The 24856-nt window shown below is 37.1% G+C and overlaps 1 protein-coding gene across 1 annotated transcript; it reads left to right on the forward strand.

Annotated features, from left to right (window-relative positions):
• The first annotated feature begins 2076 nt into the window (after positions 1 to 2076).
• On the forward strand, positions 2077 to 3484 carry LOC145162347 (uncharacterized). Its single transcript, XM_079081523.1, has 2 exons — positions 2077 to 2481; positions 2599 to 3484. The coding sequence occupies exons 1-2, from the start codon at positions 2220 to 2222 to the stop codon at positions 3105 to 3107; spliced, it is 771 nt and encodes a 256-aa protein (XP_078937649.1). The 5' UTR covers positions 2077 to 2219; the 3' UTR covers positions 3108 to 3484.
• The last annotated feature ends 21372 nt before the right edge of the window (positions 3485 to 24856 follow it).

Raw genomic sequence — 24856 nt, forward strand, 5'->3', positions numbered from 1 at the left:
TCATCAATTAGCACAATCAGATACAGACTAAACACTCAACAGGTCGCACAAGTAGGTATCGACTAGGCACTCAACATGTCGTACCATTACATATCAACTAGACACTCAGCAAGTCGCATAATTAGGTATTGACTAGACACTCAACAAGTCGTGCAATTAGGTATCAACTAGACACTCAACATGTCGTACTATTACATATCACATTCCAACATAACATCAACTTTTTCTCTGCTCAAATATAACATTTTAGTCACTATTCAATAATCACTACAAGAATGTCATCTTGTTTTCACTCTAAGGATTTTGTTATTATACTGTCAACCTGTGAAAACAACTAATCATTATACCAACATATAATGTATTGTGCCAACCTGTGACACTATTAACTCGTATCGTGTCAACTTGTGACACTATCAACTTATATCATCAACTTGTGACGTCCCAACAAATATCATATCAACATGTGCCTTTAGTGCTTGTTCCTTTTCATTTTAACTTATTAAGTTTTAAAATATCTATTGGTGACTAGCCAAAGGTTAACATGAAAAAATTTCCAAAAAATAATGGCAAGTGTGGAACAAACAAAATGTTGGGGCTAAACGCAAACCTAGGCATAAATATTGGGACTAAATGCAAACAGAGAAAAAAATCATGTCAGCCAAACATACACGTCATCATAACTTGTTGGTGATCGACCAATGATCCAAAAATGAAAAGTTTTTGAAATATTATAACATATGAGGAACAAAAAAAAGTTTGGGCTAAAACAGAACAAAGTTGTATATATAATGACTTTTGTGGCATTTGCCTTTTTTTCCTTGTTTTTCTTATACCACCTGGTCACCTCGCTCATCATCAAGGGACAACCATGAAAATGAAATTGATGAGATTTGGTGAAAGATGATTGTTCTTACTAACTACATCGCCAACAATAGACCTGACAAACGTATCATGTCGTGTTGGTTCGTGTTGTGTCGTGTCAATACATTAAATGGTTTGAGAGGGATTGGTCCTAACCCGACCCGTTTAATTATCGTGTTATGTCGTGTCAACCCGATTATTTTCGTCTAATTTTGAGTCGCGTTTTGAGTTAAGGTTTAGACCTTGTAAATATGTTGTGTCATGTTGAGTTTAAACATTTTAAAAGTTGGAAAGTAGGAGACCAGAATGTGAAATTGAAAAAGTGAAACACTAGAGTTGGGAGGTGGAATGACAAAATTTATAATAAATTTAGAAGACAAAATGAAAAGAGTTAGAGTTGAGGAACAAAAGGGATAAATGGTGAGGATGATTAAATTAAATTACTTTAAAAGTTTGTATTTAATTTTAATTCTTGAGTTTGGTCTACTACAAGTATATAATATATAATATATTTATAAAAATCTAAAATTTATAAAAATTGATATATAATTAAACGGATCATATTCGAGTCATCTTCGAGTTGAAAGTCTTGGTCCTAACCCAACCAATTTAATTTTCGTGTGTGTCGTGTCAACCCGTTTACTTAAACGTGTTGAAATCTCTTACCTAAACCCGCCAATTTCGAGTCGGGTTGTCGTGTCGTGTCAAATTTTGTCAAATTTAGCCATCAGTGAATTTTCCCATATTTTTTATAATATTATATTATATGTTTTTATCGATATTAAAAAACTTGCTACCTTTTAATGATATAAAACATGATAACATAGTACATAAATACAAATTGTGTTTTTGAGATTTTGTATACGTTACAAAAAGATAAAAGAAATATAGTAATGATATATTTTTAGGTATAGAAAATGATGTGATAAGTTTTATATGAATCACTCATTACACCAATTTTATATTGATTTCTTATATAAAAAAAATAAGAATATTATGGGTTGATGATGGTCTAACATATGATATAAATATTACATTGCTTTAAAGAGTATAATAGTAGTTGGGTGTAGGATTTAACACCTTTTAACCATATGCATATTGTATACCATGTTCCTTGATGTTTTTAAGAGTTTTGGATATTTTATGTTTGATTCTCATTTGGACGTCGACATCTTCAAATTAAGATCTTTTCCTGGAGTTTCATAAGGTGTGAAAAGGAATCGAAGGAGTGAGCATTAAGTTATAAGTTAATTCCGAACGGACCCAAAACATACCCCACATAAACAACATTCCACCCCTATTGGAACCTTAAAGATAGTCGACTGCAGCTTCCTGAAAGCCCTATAAATCAGGTACTAATGGCGCCACATACACAATTGAAGATTCAAGAAGCCAACAAAGAGTCCCTTTCAGTCTTCTACACTGCTCTTTCCTCTTTCCTCTTTCCTCTTTCAATGGCAGGACCTTCTCTCAGTAATCTTGAACACCCTACCACCGCAAACATCAAATTTCTTTGCAGCTACGGCGGAAAGATCCTCCCTCGTTACCCCGACGGCAAACTCCGTTACCACGGCGGAGAGACTCGTGTCCTCGCCGTTGACCGCTACCTCTCTTTCTCCGGTAAGTTTACCCACCCTTCTAGTGCTTTTGCTGATTGAATTGGAACGATTTCCGTAGATGTCGTAGTGTGTGTAACAAGGATATGTAATTAATGAGATTTTCTTTTTTTACTTACAGAATTGGTGGTGAAACTCGGTGAACTTAGCGGGACGTCGATGCCGGTGGCTCTGAGGTGTCAACTGCCGACGGAGGATTTAGACGCGCTTGTGTCAATTATATCCGACGAGGATCTCGTTAATCTCATAGAGGAATATGATCGAGTAGCTAAACTACAATCATCATCGAATCTCAAAATCAGAGCGTTTCTCTCACTACAGAAGAAATCCTCCCCGACTAGTTCAACCGCCTCTTCTCCGTCCACCACAACCGGTCTCGAGAGTTCTTCTCCGTCGTCCGATTCCAATTCACTCACGAGATTTCCTATGGCAACGACGAATCATTACGGCGAGCAGATGTTAAAACCACAGGGAAAACTTCCATTCCGCTACGAAAGATCCAGCGGAAACCTCCTGCGTTATGCATGTCAGAATTCAAGCCAGAGTTACCAGCTCCTTCACAATGACAACCGTTGCAATAAGAGTCTTAGATATGGCACCGACTTTCGATCGGAAAACTTTTGTTCTTGAAGATGCATCAATCTAAATCGTGGCCAAGAAGAACAATCCAAGTATCCAGCCGATTAAGAAAAAGGTAAATGAAGGGTAGACATGTGATGTACGATTGGACTAAAAGTCTGAAACCATTTTATAGAAATGGATGAGGTTATAGTTTTTGTAAATTTTGCTCGTTTGTTGACGTCCGCCGTTGAAATTCCGATTACCGCCGGTATTAATCATCTCAGCAACCTGATTCGATGATCGATGAATAGAGTCTGTTTTGTCGTTTTAGTGATGATGGCCGTAATCTGCTTAGTTGTGTGCCACGTTATGTAGTGTGGTTGGATGTGCTGTGGATCGGTTATTTACCTTTAAAATCCTATTGGTTATATTAGGCGAATTTCTTATATTCTTTACTAAATATTAAATACTGTGTTTGTCAATCTTTTTTATTATCATATGTATCCAAAACATTTTTTTTTTTATAATTTTTAACATTTAACAATCCTTTTTTACAATTTAAAATCATTAAAATTGAAAAAAATAACTAAATCGACAAGAAAATCCTTACTCTTTAAGTCGCAGAAACCCTTTCTGATACATGTTGGATCGCAACAACAGATCTAGTCGATCAATAATCACACAACATAAACATGTGAATTCACAAACTTACAAAAAACACTATAAAAACAATTTTTGACATTTACAACAACATTAATAAATAATGATACGCGAAGCATAACGAACTCAATGAAAGTCACCCAGACTCTAACTAGTTCCCTCCCCTGCAAAGAATAAGTTATCCACATGAATCCTTAGCTTTGATGGGTTTTACATACAATAATGTAGATAAATATTTATACTCTTAAAGGTACATGCAACCTATTGGATCTGGTTATAACTCTATTGAAATAACATTGTATTGAACAACAAGAAACCTATAACCCTAGGTAATTTCGAAAATCATAGAAGAAAAACATATATTTTGATTGTTGTAGTAAACAATCAAAAAAATCATTCTTGTAGTTGCTCGGAAACTAGCACCAGAAATCTCGTGCCTCTGATGGTTCACACTCAACCCTAGCAACAAGGAGGCTTAAGAGAAAGGAAAGGGGAGATGGAATTTTTCGGCTATCTCTAGGAAAGGAGGAGTGGCCGAAAAATTGAAGTCACTGGGGTCTTTATATAGTTGAGTTAGAAAACCCTAGATAACCCTAATTTGAATAAAATAATATTAATTCAAATTGATAATTATCCAGCTTCCTATTTATCTGCAAGGAATATTCCAGATGCCCTCGAATACCCTTAGAAACCGTCCACCCCTTCCAAGGAAGGTTCTGGAACCTCATGCTCAACTATTAAACTATTATTATTAGACCCCTATATTTTTAATTAATCTAATTAATTCCAAAATTAATTCAAATTAGTTTCTAATTAATTATTAATTAAATAATACAATTTCTAATTAATATATTATTTCGATAACATATTAATAAATTCATTTATTGTTATTTATTCATCATATAATAAATCAATAAATCATTCTCTCTCTCTCTCTCTAAAAGTCATCCTATTTAATTATTAGGTTTGAGGGCAACCCAAAAGGACTTTGCTAATAATTCAAATATGTACTAATTCAGTTATTGGCTTATACACCTAATCCAACAGTCTACCACTTGGATAAGTCTATAATTGCAATTACCAGCATAACTTAAAAATTAGACAACAAATAGTGTTTCCATAACAACTGCCGAACTCTAAATTTAATGGACATTGGTCATAAGATAAGTGATCACATATTCCTCCGTTCTACTAGATATCATACAAACATGAGACATGGATTAGAATCAATTTCATTGTCCAGTTTTGTTTCCCAATTTCATGATTTGTGATGACGAAATGAGACTTCAAATTGAATACATCAATCGAGTCCTGGCTGGGACCAATACTATAAGTCAAAACCAAATCACCGAGGGGCCCAAAGATATCACTTTTCCCATTAGGGGAAAAGGAACGAATAAACATTGACTCATATTATTGTATCCTTTACTCATCAAATTATACATGACATTGTGTTTTATAACACCATGTTACTGACACGTTTCGCAATACCAATGCACAACCGACTTGTAAATTACAACTCATATATCTCCGTTTCAAGAATATAATATATTATCGTCTCACAATTACTCGTGATATAATCCATGAAGTAATTCTTTAAGCGTGGGTTTATCCAATACCTAAATCTCCATTTCTAAGTACTCATGAATGTTGTAGCAATATAATTGCTATGTTTAACCTCCTTAGACAATCTACAATCCAATTCATGACAGTCTTAATTCACTACTTACTTCCCAAAGTATGAGTGACTGTGGAATTTTGAATAATTAAATTATTTGGGAAGTAAAACATGCAAAACAAAACACAAGAATAAATAATTGACAAAACAGTAACAAACTCATAAATAATATCTATTATTTAATCACCAAAAGTCAATTATATTTATTTTGTTACAAGTTTCAACCTAATCATCTAACTACTAAAACTAATATCATCTCTTAACCCACTGCTCCTAGCATGTTGATTATGTTTAATCCTCCTCATATATAGCCTTTGTGAGAGGATCTGCAGGATTCCCTTCTGATGAAACTCTCTTCACTACGAGATGACATTCTTCTACTCTATGTCTGATATAATGGTATTTTCTGTCGATATGTCTTGATTACCATGATCTGTCGGTTCTTTAGTCAAAGCAACCACTCATTCATTATCGTAGAAAAGTTCCATTGGCTCCTGAATGGATGAAATTACTCCAAGATCTCTGATAAAGTATTTCAACCAAGTCGCTTCCTTCGATGCTTCACTTGCCGCTATGTACTCTGATTCACACTTAGAATCAGCCGCTGTGTCTTGCTTGGAATTTTTCCAAGTAACTGCTCCACCATTTAATGTAAATACCCAACCAGATTAAGAACAAAAGTTGTCTCTATCTTTTTGAAAGCTAGCGTCACTATTGTTGGATAAGGTGTATAAGTCCATAACTATTTTTGGTATGTACTTGACCCGAGAGTAGCGTGGTTCATTTGGGTTGCACTTCACCGGGACAATTTGAATGATGGACTTTTGAGAAGAGGATAATTATGATTTATTAATATATTATAAGTTCTAATATATTAATATGAAATCATATTATTTAATTAGTATTGATCAAGAATTAATTTGGAATTAATTTTGTGATCAAAAGAGACTAATTAAATATATAGGGATTGATTGTGTAAATCATTCATTCTTATAAAGTGGGCTAATGATCCATGATTCCTTATGTTGGGCTAAACCCATGTGGTGACCCATGGATACTCCATGGAGGTTAGAACCCATGGAGCATGAGGAATGTGGAAAGACATGCACATTAGGGTTTGCATGGTGTAACCCTAATGTAGCCACACTATATAAGAAGCCCTTTGGTTCATGAAATCAGCACCTAGAGTTCTTGTAAGAGTACTAGCCGATTTTGAGTGTGTATTGTCTTCTCTCAAGTTCATCCATTTGTTGGTGGTGATTTGTGATTCCACTTTAGGCATTCACATTATTGGTGCTAGGCTCTTAAAGCTTCGAGGTTTCAACTACACTAAAAGGTATGTCATATAACTAGATTTTTTGTAGTATAGTTACTCCATTGTATGCTAGTTAGGAAGATACCTTGGAAAAATCAAAGCTTGCATGTATATTAGAGAAAACATAGATCCAAGGTATTTAGGGTTGCATGTACACCATAGGAGTGTTAGAATGCTCAAAACCCATCAGTGGTATCAGAGCCTAGGATTGTTTTCCAATATACTTGATGCTACTTACTTAGAAATGCTTCAAAAATCGTTTTTATGCATTCTGGACAGTGGACTCGCTGAGTCCACTGGCAGACTCGACGAGTCACCCTTAAAAACCAACCAACTCTCCGAGTCAGTTCATGCACTCGACGAGTTGGTGCTCCTGAGTGCAGATTTTCGAGTTTTAAGGCTGGAATTGGACTAGGATCATTACCCTAAACTGTTTTTGAACTTATAAACATGTTTTTGATGTGGTAATGATCATGCTAATCGAATTTAAAAGGTAATTGTCAAAGTTTCATGTTTTGTATCAGTTTATATGATTAATCTAATTACATGAAAACTGTTTGATGTGAATTGCCTTGTTCATATGAGTTTGATTGAATCTTGCATGAATTATTTGATTATTGTGTTAGTTAAATTGTGTTTTAAATGACTTTAATGGACTCCATAACTTGTCCTCAAGTTATGGATGTTATGGAACATGAAAGGTTTTTCTAATAAATATGTCATTAAACTCATATGTTATGAACTTGAAGAGTTTTGACAAGTTTCAAAACTTGCCCTCAAGTTTTGGAATTTGTAAAGTCTCACTAAATGAAACTTTAATTCCAAACCTTAGAATTTTAAAAGTTAAAATTCAACCCTTATACTATTATAATATTATAGGTTTAATATTTATATATATATATATATATATATATATATATATATATATATATATATATATATATATATATATAAGACAAGTCGGTTTTACCGTTAGTAGGCCTCATTCACGAAGCCGGTCTATAAGGGGGGTATAAGGTTACTGCCTATAAAATGGCAGTTTAATGGGTGTCCACTCTCACCCACCGCTTCCTTGACTGGTGGAGGGTCGTTAGCCAAACGGGTAGGACAAAGACTATAATTCTCATTAAAAGTATAATGATAGTAATAAAGTAACTAAACCTTTTATAAATTCCTAATCTTAGTTACTTTAGGAATGTGAAATTGATGCTAATCCATGAAATTACACTTTGCACCTTACCAAGTCGTTGATGGAGCATGTGTGGTTAACCGGCACATTAACTTGGACTAGTAAGGGTGACAAAGGGTAACTTAATGTTTATCATAAGGTCAATAGAGCGTGTGTGGTTAACCGACACATTAATTAAGGTGATAATTGACATTGAGAGTACCAAGTATATTTGCATGGTTATTCACACCTTGTTTGTGATCCTCGGTATCCCAGTCACAAACCTGAAATGCATAATCGAGATTTGAACATGCCATTGAATTGTTCAATGAATCTCAAAGGATCTAGGAGTTTCAAATCCAATTAAAACTTAATTAACAAATTTCGTTTTCATGGTGGAAATTGGTAAATCGTCATTTACCTACCTTCAAATATTTTGCAAGTTGGATTACGGCATCCCTCTTCCAAATTGTAAAATATTGTCTTGGGTCCTAGCCTTAATATTTCATTTTGGGTGTTATATTAAGGACTCTTTATCTAATATAAACTTTGTCTTTCTTTCTTTTCAGATGTCTTCCAACACTGCTTCGGGCTCAAACCCTACGGGCTCCTTCTCTCTCATGAACCTTTGTGGGAGAGTCATCTTTGATGGGAATAATTTCAATGATTGGATTAGGAACATCAGGATGGTCACTCGCTACAAGGACAAAGAATATGTCCTCGACAAGGAGCTTAAGGATATCAATGAGTCTGCTGCTACTCCTCAGGAGATTGTTGATTTCAGGGCACATGAGAAAGATGCCACCAAGGTAGCTTGTATCATGCTTGCCACCATGTCTCCTGAACTCCAAAAGTCATATGAGGACTTCTACCCTTTTGAGATGCACCAGGACCTGATGGAAAGATACCATCAGAGTGCTCGTCAAGAGTGGTATGAAATCATCTTCTCCATGATTACAACAAAGATGAAGGATGGTGAACCCATCACGGGTCATTTGCAGAAAATGCAAAGGTTTGTGGACCGTCTGCTCAAATTGAATGTGAAATTTGATGAGGAGCTGGATATATACATTATTCTACACTCCTTACCTCCATGTTATGATCAGTTCCGCATGACATATCATATGAACAAGGAGGAAGTCACTCTGAGCAAGCTTCGGGGCCTTTTGAGGACTGCCGAAAGTGGTCTCAAAGGTAAATCTGTTGTAACCACTCCTACTACTAATGCCCTTGTTCTGACAATTGGGCAGGGTAAGGGGAAGAAAGGGAAGGCTCCTTCCAAGAGCCACAAGGGAAAGTCGCTTGATGGATCCTCTTCAAGTGGAACCAAAGGAGGTTTTGCTACTCCCTCGGCCATCCCAAAACAAGCAGAGTGTTTCTATTGCCATGAAAAGGGGCACTGGAAGCGAAGCTGCCCCAAGTACTTGTAGGATGTTAAGGATGGGAAGGTTAAACCCACCCATGCAGGTATTTACACTATTCTATCTAAAAACTCATTGCATTCTAACTCTTGGGTTCTTGACACAGGTTGTGAAATTCACATTTGTTCTGATTTGCAGGGCCTAAAAGGAAGTAAGGATGTGGGGCACGGGAAGATAAACTTGATCATGGGGAATAGGAAGGTTTCACCTGTCACCAAGATTGGAGTTTACTCTTTATTGCTTAGTAGTGGGCTAAAAATAGATTTGAATAATCGTTGCTACTCATCTGAAATGGCGAGAAATGTTATTTCTTTTCATGGTTTGTACAAACGAGGTTTCACATTTTCGTTTGATAAGGAAATTGGTGCAATAAATGCTTGTTATAATGGTGTTTTTTATTTTAAAGCATTACCTTGTAATGGTGTATATGAAATTGTGATGGTTGTAGACAACTTAGGAAATAATGTGTTGCATATCGATTCTTCTAATGATTTGGATAAGGCATCCTTATGGCATTGTCGTCTTGGACATGTCAACAAGAAGCGCATAGGCCAACTCCAGAAGGCTGGAGTTTTGGAGTCATTCGACTTAAGGTCGGATGACACTTGCTAGTCTTGTTTGCTTGGAAAAAAGACTAAGTCACCATTCACTGGTTCTTGTGAAAGGGGTGAGGGTTTGTTGGATATCATACACACTGATGTGTGTGGGCCCTTCAGAACCGCCACAAGGGATGCTAACCGCTTCTATGTGACTTTTACTGATGATCACAACAGATATGGCTATATCTACTTAATCAAGCATAAGTCAGAAACCTTTGAGAAATTCAAAGAGTTTAAGAAAGAATTGGAGAATCAGCTGGGCAAGAAGATAAAGATGCTCCGATCCGATCGAGGTGGTGAGTATCTTAGTATCGAATCCCTGGACTATCTTAAGGAGTGTGGAATTGTTTCACAGTTGATGCCACCTAGGACACCACAGCTTAATGGTGTGGCTAAGAGGCACAACCAAACCTTGTTAGACATGGTTCGTTCCATGATGAGTCGAGCTTCGTTACCAATATCATTCTGGGGGTATGCCTTGGAGACTTCCGCCCATATCCTTAATCGAGTCCCAACTAAAAAGGTTGCCAAAACACCTCACGAGATGTGGACAGGGAAGACTCCCTTGTTAGCACACATCAAGGTTTGGGGTTGCGAGGCTTTCATGAGGCGCGAGACTCACGACAAGCTCGAACCTCGAAGTGAGCGGTGTATTTTCATCGGCTACCCGCAAAAGTCCTTTGGTTATCTCTTCTACAGACCGAGTGACAATGTTGTATTCGTTGCGAGGAGATGGGTTTTTCGAGAGAGGGAACTTATATTCCAAGGGGATAGTGGGAGGCAAATTGACCTTGAAGAACTTCAAGAGTCAAGTGGTGAAGGAACCTCAAACACTAGCGATCAACCTGAGGAGGAAATTCCTGTTGAGCCGATTGACGAGTACTTACCTCTGAGGCGTTCCAGTAGAGTTAGAAATACACCTGAGTTTTATGGTTTCCATATTACTACTGAAGGTGATACATTTATCAGTGTAGCACACTGGTAAACTTGGATGAACCTAAAAACTACAAGGAAGCCATGGTAGGCCCCGAGTCTGCTAAATGGAAAGAGGCTATGGACATCGAGATTCAGTCCATGTATGACAATCATGTTTGGAACTTGGTTGACAATGTACCGGGTCGTAAGACAGTCGGGTGCAAATGGATCTTCAAGAAGAAGACCGACATGGATGGAAAGGTACACACTTATAAGGCGCGACTGGTCGCGAAGGGCTTTACTCAAACTCCAGGAGTTGACTATGATGAGACCTTCTCACCAGTAGCAAAGATTAAGTCTATTAGTGTTATGCTAGCCATTGCTGCATTTCATGACTATGAAATATGGCAAATGGATGTCAAAACCGCTTTCCTTAATGGGAAGTTTGCTGAGGATGTTTACATGAGTCAGCCAGAGGGTTTTGTTGATGCTAAGTACCCTAATATAGTGTGTAACCTTGAGAAATCCATTTATGGATTGAAACAAGCATATCGTAGATGGAATCTTTGTTTCAAAGAGAAAGTCAAAGAGTTTGGCTTTTCGAGAAGTGAGGATGAGTCCTGTGTATATGTCAGAGCTAGTGGGAGTATAGTTAGCTTTTTGGTACTGTATGTGGATGACATACTACTCATAGGAAATGACATCCCTACCTTACAGGAGGTGAAATCCTGGCTTGGGAAGTGTTTCACTATGAAGGACCTTGGAGAAGCTGCCTATATCCTAGGAATAAGGATATTGAGAGACAGGAGTAAGAAACTAATTGGACTTAGTCAAAGTACCTACTTGGACAAGGTGTTGAAGAGGTTCAACATGCATAATTCCAAGAAAGGCGACTTACCGATCCAGAGCAATGCCAAATTGAGCAAGGCTCAGAGTCCGAGTACAGAGGCTGAGATAACTGAGATGAGTCGATTACCATATGCTCCCGCTGTTGGCTCGATCATGTATGTTATGACTTGTACTCGCCCTGATGTGGCCTTTGCTTTGAGCATGGTCAGTAGATATCAAGGGAATCCGGGCAAGGCTCACTGGATTGCGGTAAAGAACATTCTCAAGTACCTACGAAGGACTAAGGACTAGGTCCTTACACTTGGTGGGAGTGATGACTTGAGAGTGGTAGGGTATAGTGACGCCAGCTTTCAAACCGACAGAGAGAATTTCTGCTCTCAGTCGGGCTGGGTCTTTACCCTGAATAGAGGATTAATTACTTGGAAAAGTTCCAAGCAGGAGACCGTAGTTGATTCAACATGCGAATCAGAGTACATAGCAGCAAGCGAAGAGACGAAGGAGGCGATATGGATGAAGAACTTCATCGGAGACCTTGGAGTTGTACCAGCTATAAAGGAGCCTGTGGAGATTTTCTGTAACAGCGGTAGTGCGGTTGCCTTAGCCAAGGAACCAACGGATCATGACAGGCCCAGACACATCGACAGGAAATATCACTTCATAAGACACAAGATAGAAGAAGGACTCCTCGTGACAAAGAGGGTATCATCAGACGAGAACCCGGCAGATTCCCTCACGAATGGACTGAGTAGGGTTAAGCATTTACAGCATGCGAAGCGCATTGGGCTGATGGATGATATTAGTTTTAATGATTAGATAGCTATTTCGATACTTTTAATAGATAAATTGTAATTGACGTTTGATGCTTAAATAAAAGGTGTTTTTTTATTTACTAGTATGGTACTGTCTCATGTCAATTGTTTATTATTATTTCATTTTGCATGTTTTTACTTCCAGAATAATTGGATTATTCAAACCATCCACAGTCGGTCATACTTTGGAAGTAGGTATTGAACCAAGACTGTCATGAATTTGGCTTGTAGATTGTCAGAAATGGTTAGACATTGTTATGACATTCATGAGTGCTCATAAAGTCTGAGTATTGGATTTAACCCACGCTCACTTGTATCACTTCATGGAATTTATCTCGAGTGATCGTGAGATGATAATATCATATAATCTTCAAACCTAGATATATGAGTTGTTGACTATGAGTTGGTCATACATTGATAGTACGAAAATGCATCGGTAACTTGATGTTATAAAACGTGTTGTTGTGTATGGTTCAGTGAATAGTTAGTATAAGCATATACTGTCAAAGTTTATATGTTCCTTTTAGTCCTTGGAGGATTAAAAGCGATATCTTGGGCCCCTCGATGATTTTGTTTTGACCTATGAGTTGGGCCCGGTCAGAACTAAATTGATGTGTTCGATTAAGTTCTATGTCAAACAAATCAGAAATCGGGAAACAATTTGCTGGACAATAAGGTTGACTGTGTTCCATGTGTTTGTCCGGCTGATATCTTGAGAACAGAGGATTCTATGATCACTTGTCTAAAATGGTACGACAAAGGCATTTAAGAGCCACGATTGCTAGTCGGATCCTGAGGTCATACTTGCAACTATAGTTACTAGACTTATCCAAGTGGGAGACTGTTGGATAAGGTGTCTAAGTCCATAAATATATTTGGTATGTACTTGACCCGAGAGTAGCATGGTCCATTTGGGTTGCACTTCATGGGGACAATTTGAAGGATAGACTTTTGAGAAGAGAATAATTATGATTTATTAATATATTATAAGTTCTAATATATTAATATGAAATCATATTATTTAATTAGTATTGATCAAGAATTAATTTGGAATTAATTTTGTGATCAAAAGAGACTAATTAAATATATATATGGATTGATTGTGTAAATCATTCATTCTTATAAAGTGGGCTAATGATCCATGATTCCTTATGTTGGGCTAAACCCATGTGGTGACCCATGGATACTCCATGGAGGTTAAAACCCATGGAGCATGAGGAATGTGGAAAGACATGCACATTATGGTTTGCATGGTGTAACCCTAATGTAGCTAAACTATATAAGAAGCCCTTTGGTTCATGAAATCAGCATCTAGAGTTCTTGTAAGAGTACTAGCCGATTTTGAGTGTGTATTATCTTCTCTCAAGTTCATCCATTTGTTGGTGGTGATTTGTGATTCCACTTGAGGCATTCACATTATTGGTGCTGGGCTCTTAAAGCTTCAAGGTTTCAACTACATTAAAAGGTATGTCATCTAACTAGACTTTTTGTAGTATAGTTACTCCATTGTATGCTAGTTAGGATGATACCTTGGAAAAATCAAAGCGTGGATGTATATTAGAGAAAACATAGATCCAAGGTATTTAGGGTTGCATGTACACCATAGGAGTGTTAGAATGCTCAAAACCCATCAACTATACCCAATCACTCTCAATGTATCACTGCCTGCAAAGACTAGAATCATATCCTTTGTCCTTCACAAATACTTGAGAATGTTCTTTACTGTTGTCCAGTGAGCTCTGCCAATATTTCCATGATAGCGACTAACCATGCTTAAAGCAAAGGACACATTAGGGTGAGCACATTTCATAGCATACATGATCAATCCTACAGTCGAAGCATAAGGGGCTCGACTCATATCATCTATCTCTTCATCCGTACTGGGGCTTTGAGTCTTACTTAATTTGGTAGTGCTTTGAATAGGTAGCTCTCCTTTCTTGGAATTTTCCATATTAAACCGCTTTATTACCTTGTCTAAGTATGTAATTTGACTAAGTACAATTAGTCTTTTCTTTCTATCTCTCAAAATTCTTATCATGGGAATATAAGCAGCCTCTTGTAGATCCTTCATAGTGAAACACTTTCCAATCCAAGATTTTACTTCTTGGAAGGTCGGAACGTCATTTCCTATAAGTAATATGTCATCAACATGCAATACTAGAAAAGTTACTATACTCCTACTAGCCTTGACATACATACATGACTCATCTTCACTTTTAGAGAAAACTAAATTCTTTGACTTTCTCATGCAAGGAAAGATTCCAGCTGCGAGATGCTTGTTTCAACCCATAAATGGATTTCTCAAGCTTACACACTCTATTGGGAAACTTTACATCAACAAAACTCTCTGGCGGACTCATGTAAACATCATCACCCAACTTCCCATTAAGGAAAGTATTTTTGACATCCATCTGCCAAATTTCATAATCATGAAAAGTAGCTATGGCGAGCATTATCCTAATAGATTTTATCTTAGCCACTTGTGATACGGTAGCATCATAGTCAATCCCTAGGGTTTGAGTAAAGCCCTTCACAACCTAGTCGTGCCTTGAATGTGTGCACATTTTCATCCATGTCGGTCTTCTTCTTGAAGATCCATTTGCAACCAACTGTCTTTTGACCAGGTTCTTGATCAACCAAATTCCAAACTTGGTGGTTATACATGGACTTGATCTCGTTGTATATTGCCTCTTTCCATTTGGCAGCCTTATGCCCTGCCATCGCTTCCTTGTAGTTAGTCGACTTATCCAGTTTTATCAGTGTTTGATCACTGATAAATGTATCACCATCTGATGTTATATGAAAACCATAGAACGTTGGTGGCATGCTAAATATATTGGAATGATGAAGAGGTAATGAATTGTCAACTGGATTAACTGGAATTTCTTCCTCTGGTTGAGTGCTAGTGTCTTCTAAGGTTCCATCATTGGTTGACTCTTGAATCTCTTTAAGGTCAATTGTGTTCCAATGTCCTTTTTGCATATGAGCTCTCTCGCAAAAGATTCCACTTCGTGCTATAAAGACCATGTTTTCACTAGGTCTGTAGAACAAGTAACCAAAGGACTTTTGTGGGTAGCCAATGAAAATACATCTCTCGCTTTTGGATTTTAGCTTTTCATGAGTCTCTCGTCTAACGAAAGCTTTTTGATATGTGCTAATGAGGGAACTTTCCCTGTCTACATCTCGTGAGGTGTTTTGGTAACCTTTTTAGTTGGGACAAGATTGAGGGTATGGGCGGTTGTCTCTAAGGCATACCCACAGAAAGAAATGGGAAGAGTGGCTCGACTCATCATGGAACGAACCATGTCCAACAAGGTTCGATTGCGCCTCTCATCCACACCATTAAGTTGTGGTGTCCTAGGAGGAGTCAATTGTGAAACTATTCCACATTCCTTGAGGTATCCGTGGAACTCGATACTAAAATACTTTACTCCTCTATCAGATCGGAGCATCTTTATCTTCCTCCCTAAATGATTCTCGACTTCATGTTTAAACTCTTTGAACTTTTCAAAAGTTTCTGATTTATGTTTGATTAAGTACATATAACCATACCTGCTATAATCATCCGTAATTGTTACATAAAATCGATTAGCATCCATTGTGGTGGATTTGAAGGGTCCACACACATATGTGTCTATGAGGTCCAACAAACCTTCACCTCTTTCACAAGATCTAGTGAAATGTGATTTTTTCATCTTGCCTAAAATACAAGACTCACATTCATCATTTGGCCTTAGGTCAAATGATTCCAACACTCCATCCTTTTGGAGTTTGGCGACACGTTTCTGTTGGGTTTTGTATACTAAGACATCCTATGGTGCGCATACAACCCTAAATGATTTGGATCTATGTTTTCTCTAATTATACATGCAATATAGTTTCCAAAGCATTAAGCCTACAAATAGCATACAATTGACATAAACGGCATATAAATGAGTTATAGAATTACATCTTTGTTGTAGCTTGTAGTTTTGGCCTTTAAGAACTTAGTGCCCTAAATGTTGCACCTCAAATGGTTCACAACACACCTTAGACAAAGGATGACTTTTGAGAGAGTATTCTTGCACTAGAAATCGTCTCCATGAACTCTTAGAACATTAGGGTGTCCATTTTAGCTATGGGGTGCTCTATATATATATGTTAGGAATCCAAGAGTCATGGGTAAACCCTAATCCATACTCTTGGGCGTATTATCCATGATCCATGATTCAAGTGGGCTAACACTTTATGGATTCTTCCATAAACTTAGTCCATTATGTATCATAAGCCCAAAACATATATATATATATATATATATATATATATATATATATATATATATATATATATATATATATATATATATATATATATATATATATATATATATATATATATATATATATATCGTAATTTACACAATTAGTCCCTGTAAATTTAATTAGTCTCTTTTGATCTCTAATTAATTCCAAATTAATTCTTGATCAATACTAATTAAACCATATGATTTCATATTAATATATTAGAACTTATAATATATTAATAAATCATAAATAACCTCTTCTCAAAAGTCCATCCTATCAAATTGTCGAGGTGATATGCAACCCAAATGGACCATGCTACTCTCAGGTCAAGTACATACCAATTATAGTTATGGGCTTAGACACCTAATCCAACAGTCTCCTACTTGGATAAGTTTAATAACTATTATTTCAAGTAAGACTCCATAACCCGACTAGCAATCATAGCTCTTAAAAGCCGTTGTCGAACTCTGACCTAGTCAATGACGTGTCCATTAGATAAGGGATCATATATTCCTCCATTCTAGATATCATATGGACATGAGACATGGATTATAATCATTCTCTATGTCCATATGTTGTTTCCCGATTTCCGATTTATGACAACTGACTAATTGAACAAATCAAATCAGTCCAGGATTGGCCAAGCACTTAGGTTTGTCATCATTAAATTATCGAGGGGCCCACATATATCGCTTTTATCCCTCTAAGGGTAAAAGGAATGGATAAACTTCGACTCTAATTCTTTCTTGTACTTACTCATCAAATCACACACAACGATATGTTTTATAACACCAAGTTACTGGTGCGTTTACATATGTCAATGTGAAACCGACTTGTAAATTACAACTCACATGTCTTGGTTTCAAGAATATAAGATATTATCGTCTCATGATCACTCGTGATAAAATCCATGAAGTGATACAAATGAGTGTGGGTTGAATCCAATACTCAAATCTTATTACAGGAGTACTCATGAATACTGCAGCAAACTTGTGGTATGTCTAACACCTTAGACAATCGTAGAGACCCATTCATGATAGTCTTGCCTCAATACCTACTTCCAAAGTATGATCGTGTAACATCCTAAAATTCAAGACCAAAAATTTCATTTTTAGATAAGTTATTATAAACCAACATTATAATCAAACATCCATAATATCATGTCGTGTCAAAAACCAAAGTAGAAATAATCAGAACATGTTATCATAAAACAATATCAGAGTGTAATCCCAAAGATCTCATGTGCGGAAAACCATAGTGTGATGCGCTGCGATCAAGCCGGCTCCTTTCCTTTGAAAACGAGTACCTGAAACCAAAATTGTAAACCGTAAGCACAAAGCTTAGTGAGTTCCCCCATCATACCACATACCATATAAACACATAATGCCTAGCATATCTGGGTGCTGGCCACCCCTTCGGTATCTTTCAACCGGTAACTGCCTAACATATCTGGCTGCTGGCCTCCCCTTCGGTATCTTTCAACCGGTAACTGCCTAGCGTATCTGGGTGCTGGCCTCCCCTTCGGTATCTTTCAACCGGTAACTGCCTAGCATATCTGGGTGCTGGCCTCCCCTTCGGTATCTTTCAACCGGTAACTGCCTAGCATATCTGGGTGTTGGCCTCCCTTTCGGTATATTTCAACCGGTAACCGGGGACTAGTTCACCCCTACCACTATCACATAATAACATAGCATAACATACATGAATATATTGTCAAGCATATCTGGGTGCCCGACCTACCCCTTCGGTATCTTTCAACCGGTATCCGGGGACTATTTCACCCCTTACTACTACCACATAATAACATATCATGATCATATTGCTAGGCATGCATGGGTACTATCTACCCCTTCGGTGTCTTTCAACCGGTAACTAGGGGCTATATCACCCCTACCACTACTAACACATATGTCATAGCATCCTAGCATATAAAGCATATCAGGTAACAACACCAGATAATTATCACAAAGACAATCATCTAACAAACAATTCCTACTAGTCGGCCGACATTGTGGCCGTAGACCCACTCCTACTGGAAGGTAACTCACCTCACACTGCTGAAGTCCCGTAGACACAATCCCAGCTGCTGGATGATAGATTCTCGAACTGTCAATATCAAACATCACCCAATTAATAATTGGGTCCCAACACATAACCATAAATACATACTTGGATAATTACTAAATTACCCCAAGGTTGGCTTTATTCAAGCCCAAGGCCCAAAGTCAACTAGGAATCAAAGCCCAACACATGGCCCAATTTTCCAAATTGGGCCCAGGCCTATACATGCCCTTATTCTAAGGCCCAACATCATATAATCATTAAGGCCCAGACTATGGCCCATCTATGGCCCAATTTTCCAAATTGGGCCCTAACCCTCATATGGGCCTTACCCTAAGCCCATCAACATATTCTAGTCCATATGATTATTCTTGAACGGCCCATTAATAATCCAATCATCAAGGCCCAATAATAAACCCAAGTGAAATTAGGGTTTCACATAAAATGACGATTAGGGTTAAGTTTTCCTACTTAACCCATTAAGGACTTAATCCATTAAGTCCAATGTTGACTTAGGTTGATTGCAAATGATTATTAATTAATATATTACGCTCATTACATAATTCCGATGCGGTCCCGATAAGTCCCAAGTTAGGGTTTCATTGCCTTAGGGTTTTCCAAACCCTAATTAGGGTTTCCAACCCATCTTAGCCCAATAGGCCCACAATCAAGTCCTTAAGCCCATTAGGGTTCACTGGAATCATTAGGGTTTTACTAAGCCCATTAGTCACATGATTGGGCTTTTAGGTCCTTTAAGCTTCATTGGGCCCCTAAGGGTTTATTAAGCCCATTAAGCCTCATTGAGCCCATTAGGGTTTCAAGTACCCCAAACGAATCAACACAACGAGGCAAAGCACACCGCCACCCGACACGGCGGCCGGTGGCGGCAGGAGGCGGCAGCCACCACCTCACGGTGGTGGTGACATATTTTCTTTTCATTATTCCATTTTGTTACAATTTACCACACGATATCCGAACACACCAGAACACACACTAAGCTACACACACTCATAAATAACACACACACACACATATAGCCACCTTATGGCGGCAGGCGGCTAAACATGGTGGCAGCCACCACCCTACTGTAAGTCCCCAAAATGCTTGTGTATCAATCAGATCCGTTTGATGGTGCGGAATCCCAATCAAACGGATGATGCTAGATCAAAATATAAGAGAAGGAGGAGAAGAATAACTTGAATCTTGAATGTATTGATGATATGATTGAAGTTCCTTACACAAGATTCATTTTCTCTCTCTAGAAAGCACCTTAGAATACACACACATAAGCTCCTCTATTTTGTGGCAATTATGCACTCCTCACCCTATATATAGTAGACATGAGCCGTGAATGGGTTTACGGCCGTAAACCTGTTTACGGCCGTAAACACTAACCGTAAACACATATATGGCCGTAAACACTGAGCTGTTTACGGTCCTAGACATAAAAATACATTTTCCTAGAAAAGCAAAGTATAAACCATATTTTTGACCCAACAATCTCCCCATTGGTTTATAGCTTTCTTTTCTTAATTGACCCAACAAGCTCTCCCTAAAAAGAAGTTGGCTTTTCTTGTTAATCTTCAATTGGAGATTGGCTTCAGCGTTAATCTTCAAATTCTTCACGACTTCAAGATGAACTTGATGAATCTTCAATGAATGGCTTCATCTTGAGCAGTTGGGCTTTTCTTCAGAATTTGACATTGAACGCACATTGGGTGAGGAGGCTTCTTGTACTGATTTTTGAAAGATAGCGCTTTTAGCTTGAGAATCTTCAGAGAGAACATCAGAGAGAACAAATCTTCTGGATTACTTCAGCAGGTTCAAGATAGCAGCAGACTGATTGAGGAGGCTTCAATGCAATCCGTCACCTAATCTTCTGTTGGGTTTTGAGCATTCTAACACTCCTATGGTGTACATGCAACCCTATAAACCTTGGATCTATGTTTTCTCTATTATACATACAAATATTAACTATTCCAAGGTTTCATCCTAACTAGCATATTATGAAGCACCTATACTACAAAGTTCTAGTTAGATGACATACCTTTTGATGTAGCTTGATGTCTTCAAGCTTTAAGAGCTTAGCCCCAATAGTGTGGAAGCCTCAAATGGAATCACAAATCACCAAAACACCTTGGAAGAACTTGAGAGAATATGTATGCACACTAAAATCAGCCCACTCTTATTTTCACACACTTGTGCCAATTTTGTGAGCCAAGGACCCCTTTATATATTATGGAGGATTAGGGTTACATCCATGTAAACCCTAATACCCATGACCTTTCATTTACATAGGATCCATGGGTTAAAAGCTCCATGGACCATCCATGAAAGCTTAGCCCAACCTAAATGAACTTGGCCCATTCCATATATATAAGAGTCCATATTTAATTAGTTCTTTTTGATCACTTAATTAATTCTTGATCAATACTAATTAAATAATATGATTCCATATTAATATATCAGAACTTATAATATATTAATATAAATCATAAATATACTATTCTCAAAAGACTATCCATATAAATTGTGCCGGTGAAGTGCAACCCAAATGGACCATGCCGGGTCGGGTCAAGTACATACCAAATATAGTTATGGACTTAGACATTAATCCAACAGTCTCCCACTTGGATAAGTCTAAAACTATTATTGAGTATGACTTCAAAACCTAACTGGCAATCGTAGCTCTTCAAGCCGCTGTCGAACTCTGACCTTGTCAATGACTTGTCCATTAGATAAGGGATCATATATTACTCCATTCTAGATATCATATGGACTGAGACATGGATTATAATCATTCTCTCTGTCCATTTGTTGTTTCCCGATTTTCGATTTATGATGACTGACTGATTGAACAAATCAAATCAGTCCTGGCTTGGCCAAGCACTCACATGTGTCATCGCTAAATCATCGAGGGGCCCACAGATATCGCTTTTATCCCGAAGGTAAAAGGAATGGATAAACTTCGACTCATATGGCTTGTTCTACTACTTGTTGAATCATACACAAAGGCACGTTTTATAACATCGAGTTACCAAATGCGTTTTCGTGCAATCAATGTATAACCAACTCATAGTAACAACTCATATCTCTAGGTTTGAAGAATATAAGATATTATCGTCTCATGATCACTCGTGATAAAATCCATGAAGTGATTCAAATGAGCGCGGGTTGAATCCAATACTCAGAACTTATGAGCACTCATGAGTGTTGTAGCACCACTTTGTCCACCAACTTGGACCTCTACAAACCAACCCATGACAGTCTTGATTCATATCTACTTCCAACATATGACCGACTGTGGATGGTTTGAATAACTTAATCATTCAGGAAGAGCGACTTAGTTATTCTGGAAGTCAAAACATGCAAAGTGAAACACAAGAATAAATGAATCAAATATGGTATCAAACCCTATGAATATAAATAAACACTTTTATTTATCACCATACTGATTACTCATTATTCATTGTTTCGGTTTTATCAACTTTATACTTGAATTAAAAACACTAGTTGTCCCATGCTCCAAGCATGTACACTATGTTTTTCTTAAACAATAGCTTTGCCATACACCAAGTATGCACTCTATGTTTGTCTATGATCCTTACTTTGTGAGATAAACCAATTGAACATAATTTCAATGATTCTAATTTCACACTCCCAAATCCTTATCGAAAAATGTGAGAATTTCAAATTCCTATCATTTATCGAAATCTGTTTAGATTTTAAACTTATATGCACTGACCCTCCTGTAATGAATATGTACAAAGTCACAAAGACTTGTCAACAGTCATTATACGGTATTCCAATGGAGATCAACTCCATGGAAACTAAGTCTCATATTCAAAGTACATTGCTTTGGACATGCTTCTTGCATTAAGTTTTCTAATCTTACACAGATAACTTCCACCTATGGAGACAACTCCATATTCTCATTTTGACTATCACTTCTGAATAAGAGATGCCTCTTTTCAGAATATGTCAATATGGTCCTTCCAAAATTAGCACTATACTTCCAACTGTCCCTGAGCAACCAATCTTTGGTAAACCTCAGATTGTCCTCGACAATTGCTTAATCATTTTAGTCATATCCAATTCTAGACCTTTTCCCTTCTTAATGCCTCTGGGCATTTGGAAAAATTTAGAAATGACAAATATTATAGCACATGCAATCAATCCTGTACCCAAAGCAAATGGTACACGATTCATGATGTCTCACATAAAGACATGATTCTAGACCAGTCTTTTGCTACAATATTTTTATCTGTCATGTTTTCAAAATTTGACTATGAAGAGGGATGCCGTAATCATAATCGAATTTTGAGAACGCAATATATAGAATTTCCTTAAGTTGAACCAATCCAACATGAAATTCACATATATATTCTTGACTAAAGATGATTAAGGTCTCAATCTAAGCCTTTAGAACTGAAATGAAGTATATCTTCTCCCTTAATTATAGCAAAACAACTTTTTCAATCCCTGCAGCCTCACGAATTGAAACTTTTGTTTTCTATAATTAACATTGCTAACTTGCAACACTAACAATAATTATCATGGTCCTACTAACATGATGATTATTAGCATAACACTTATGCTCCCACTAGCTTTGACATGTACTCAGAAATCAGCTGGACTTCTAGAAATCAATACTTTATTGACTTTCTTACCAAAGTTCAGATTTCTGATACGAGATGCTTTGATAAAACTTTATCAAAATCATACACCTTTCCTTAGATAGCATGCATGTGTGTCTAAACAATTTCAGAACTATGAAAAGGGATGCCGTAATCATAGTCTCAATTGTTTAGACCTTTTGCCATCTGCTTCAAATCTACTTGGTGGAAGTGTTTCCTCACCATCATTTTCATGAATCGGAGAGAAACCTTATGACCCTTAGATTTTATGGTGTATGTGTTCTTATCCATGTGAATCGTCAAAACCATAGTCACAAGACAAGGATAATGACAAATCCAAACTCATATGGACTGAACTTATGCAATCTTAACTTCTTGCCACCTGGCAGTACAGGGCCTGCCATTGCTTCCAAGTTGTTATGCAACCAATTGAGAACTTTCAGAACTCCTATGCAAAGCCAACTTTAACTGGAATGGGCACAGAATATGTCAACACGATAGGTTATAAACCTCAAGTCGTGTGCTAGTGAAGAACCTCAGGTTTTATTCTTGATTAGTTCTTGAAATTCTTTTTAGGATCTTTAAGACTCCCACTATCCTCTTGACATATAAGACTATCTTGCCAAATATTCAAGTGATAGTGCAGATTCTTTATCAAGACAAACACTTCACATAATTGGCCTTAGTTGGTCTTTGTTTTATCCAAAACATCACAACTTACCAATTTCAAATGTACAAGAGTAGGACACTTTTACTCTTACATTTGACAAGTGTTTTAAACCTTTCTTTAAGATATGTCACTCAAGTTACAATCTTGGAGTATGACTCTAAGAATTGTTTTGGAACGAAGTATGACTCATCTTCCTGATCTAACCATTTCAACAATTCATGACTCCTCTTCTTAGTCATAAGAACGCACTAAGATGACCTTTAGAGGACTAATTGTGATATGATTTCTAAATCATTAAGATGATCACAAACATGATACTAAAGTACTCTCCCATCTTTTCAGATTTGAGAAACTTTTATCTTTCTGCCTAATTTGATTCTTCCCATTCGTTCTGCCATACATTGAGACTTTTCCAATGTTTCAAAATTATACGTAAACTTGTAAGTATAACCATATTTACTAAACTTTAGTAAATCAAATAGTCTTAACGAGCTTTGTGGTGTACATGACCAGTGCACAAGAATGTGTAGTCGATCCCTTTAGTCCTTCACTTGACTCACACATCCATGTGAACAAGTAATTAGTCTTGATTTTCCAATGCTTGAAAGTTCTCATTCATCATACTATTCAACTTGCATGATTCCAAGTTTCGGTCCAATTGAAACTTGGGCGATGAGGAACTTTCTTGATTTGGTAAATTTAGACACTACCACAAATGAAAGAATCAAATCCATTTTCCAATATTGCTGTCAG

The sequence above is a fragment of the Lactuca virosa genome, chromosome 3 (assembly GCF_052849685.1).
Source record: "Lactuca virosa cultivar CGN04683 chromosome 3, Lactuca_virosa_CGN04683_v6, whole genome shotgun sequence".
NCBI lineage: Eukaryota > Viridiplantae > Streptophyta > Magnoliopsida > Asterales > Asteraceae > Lactuca > Lactuca virosa.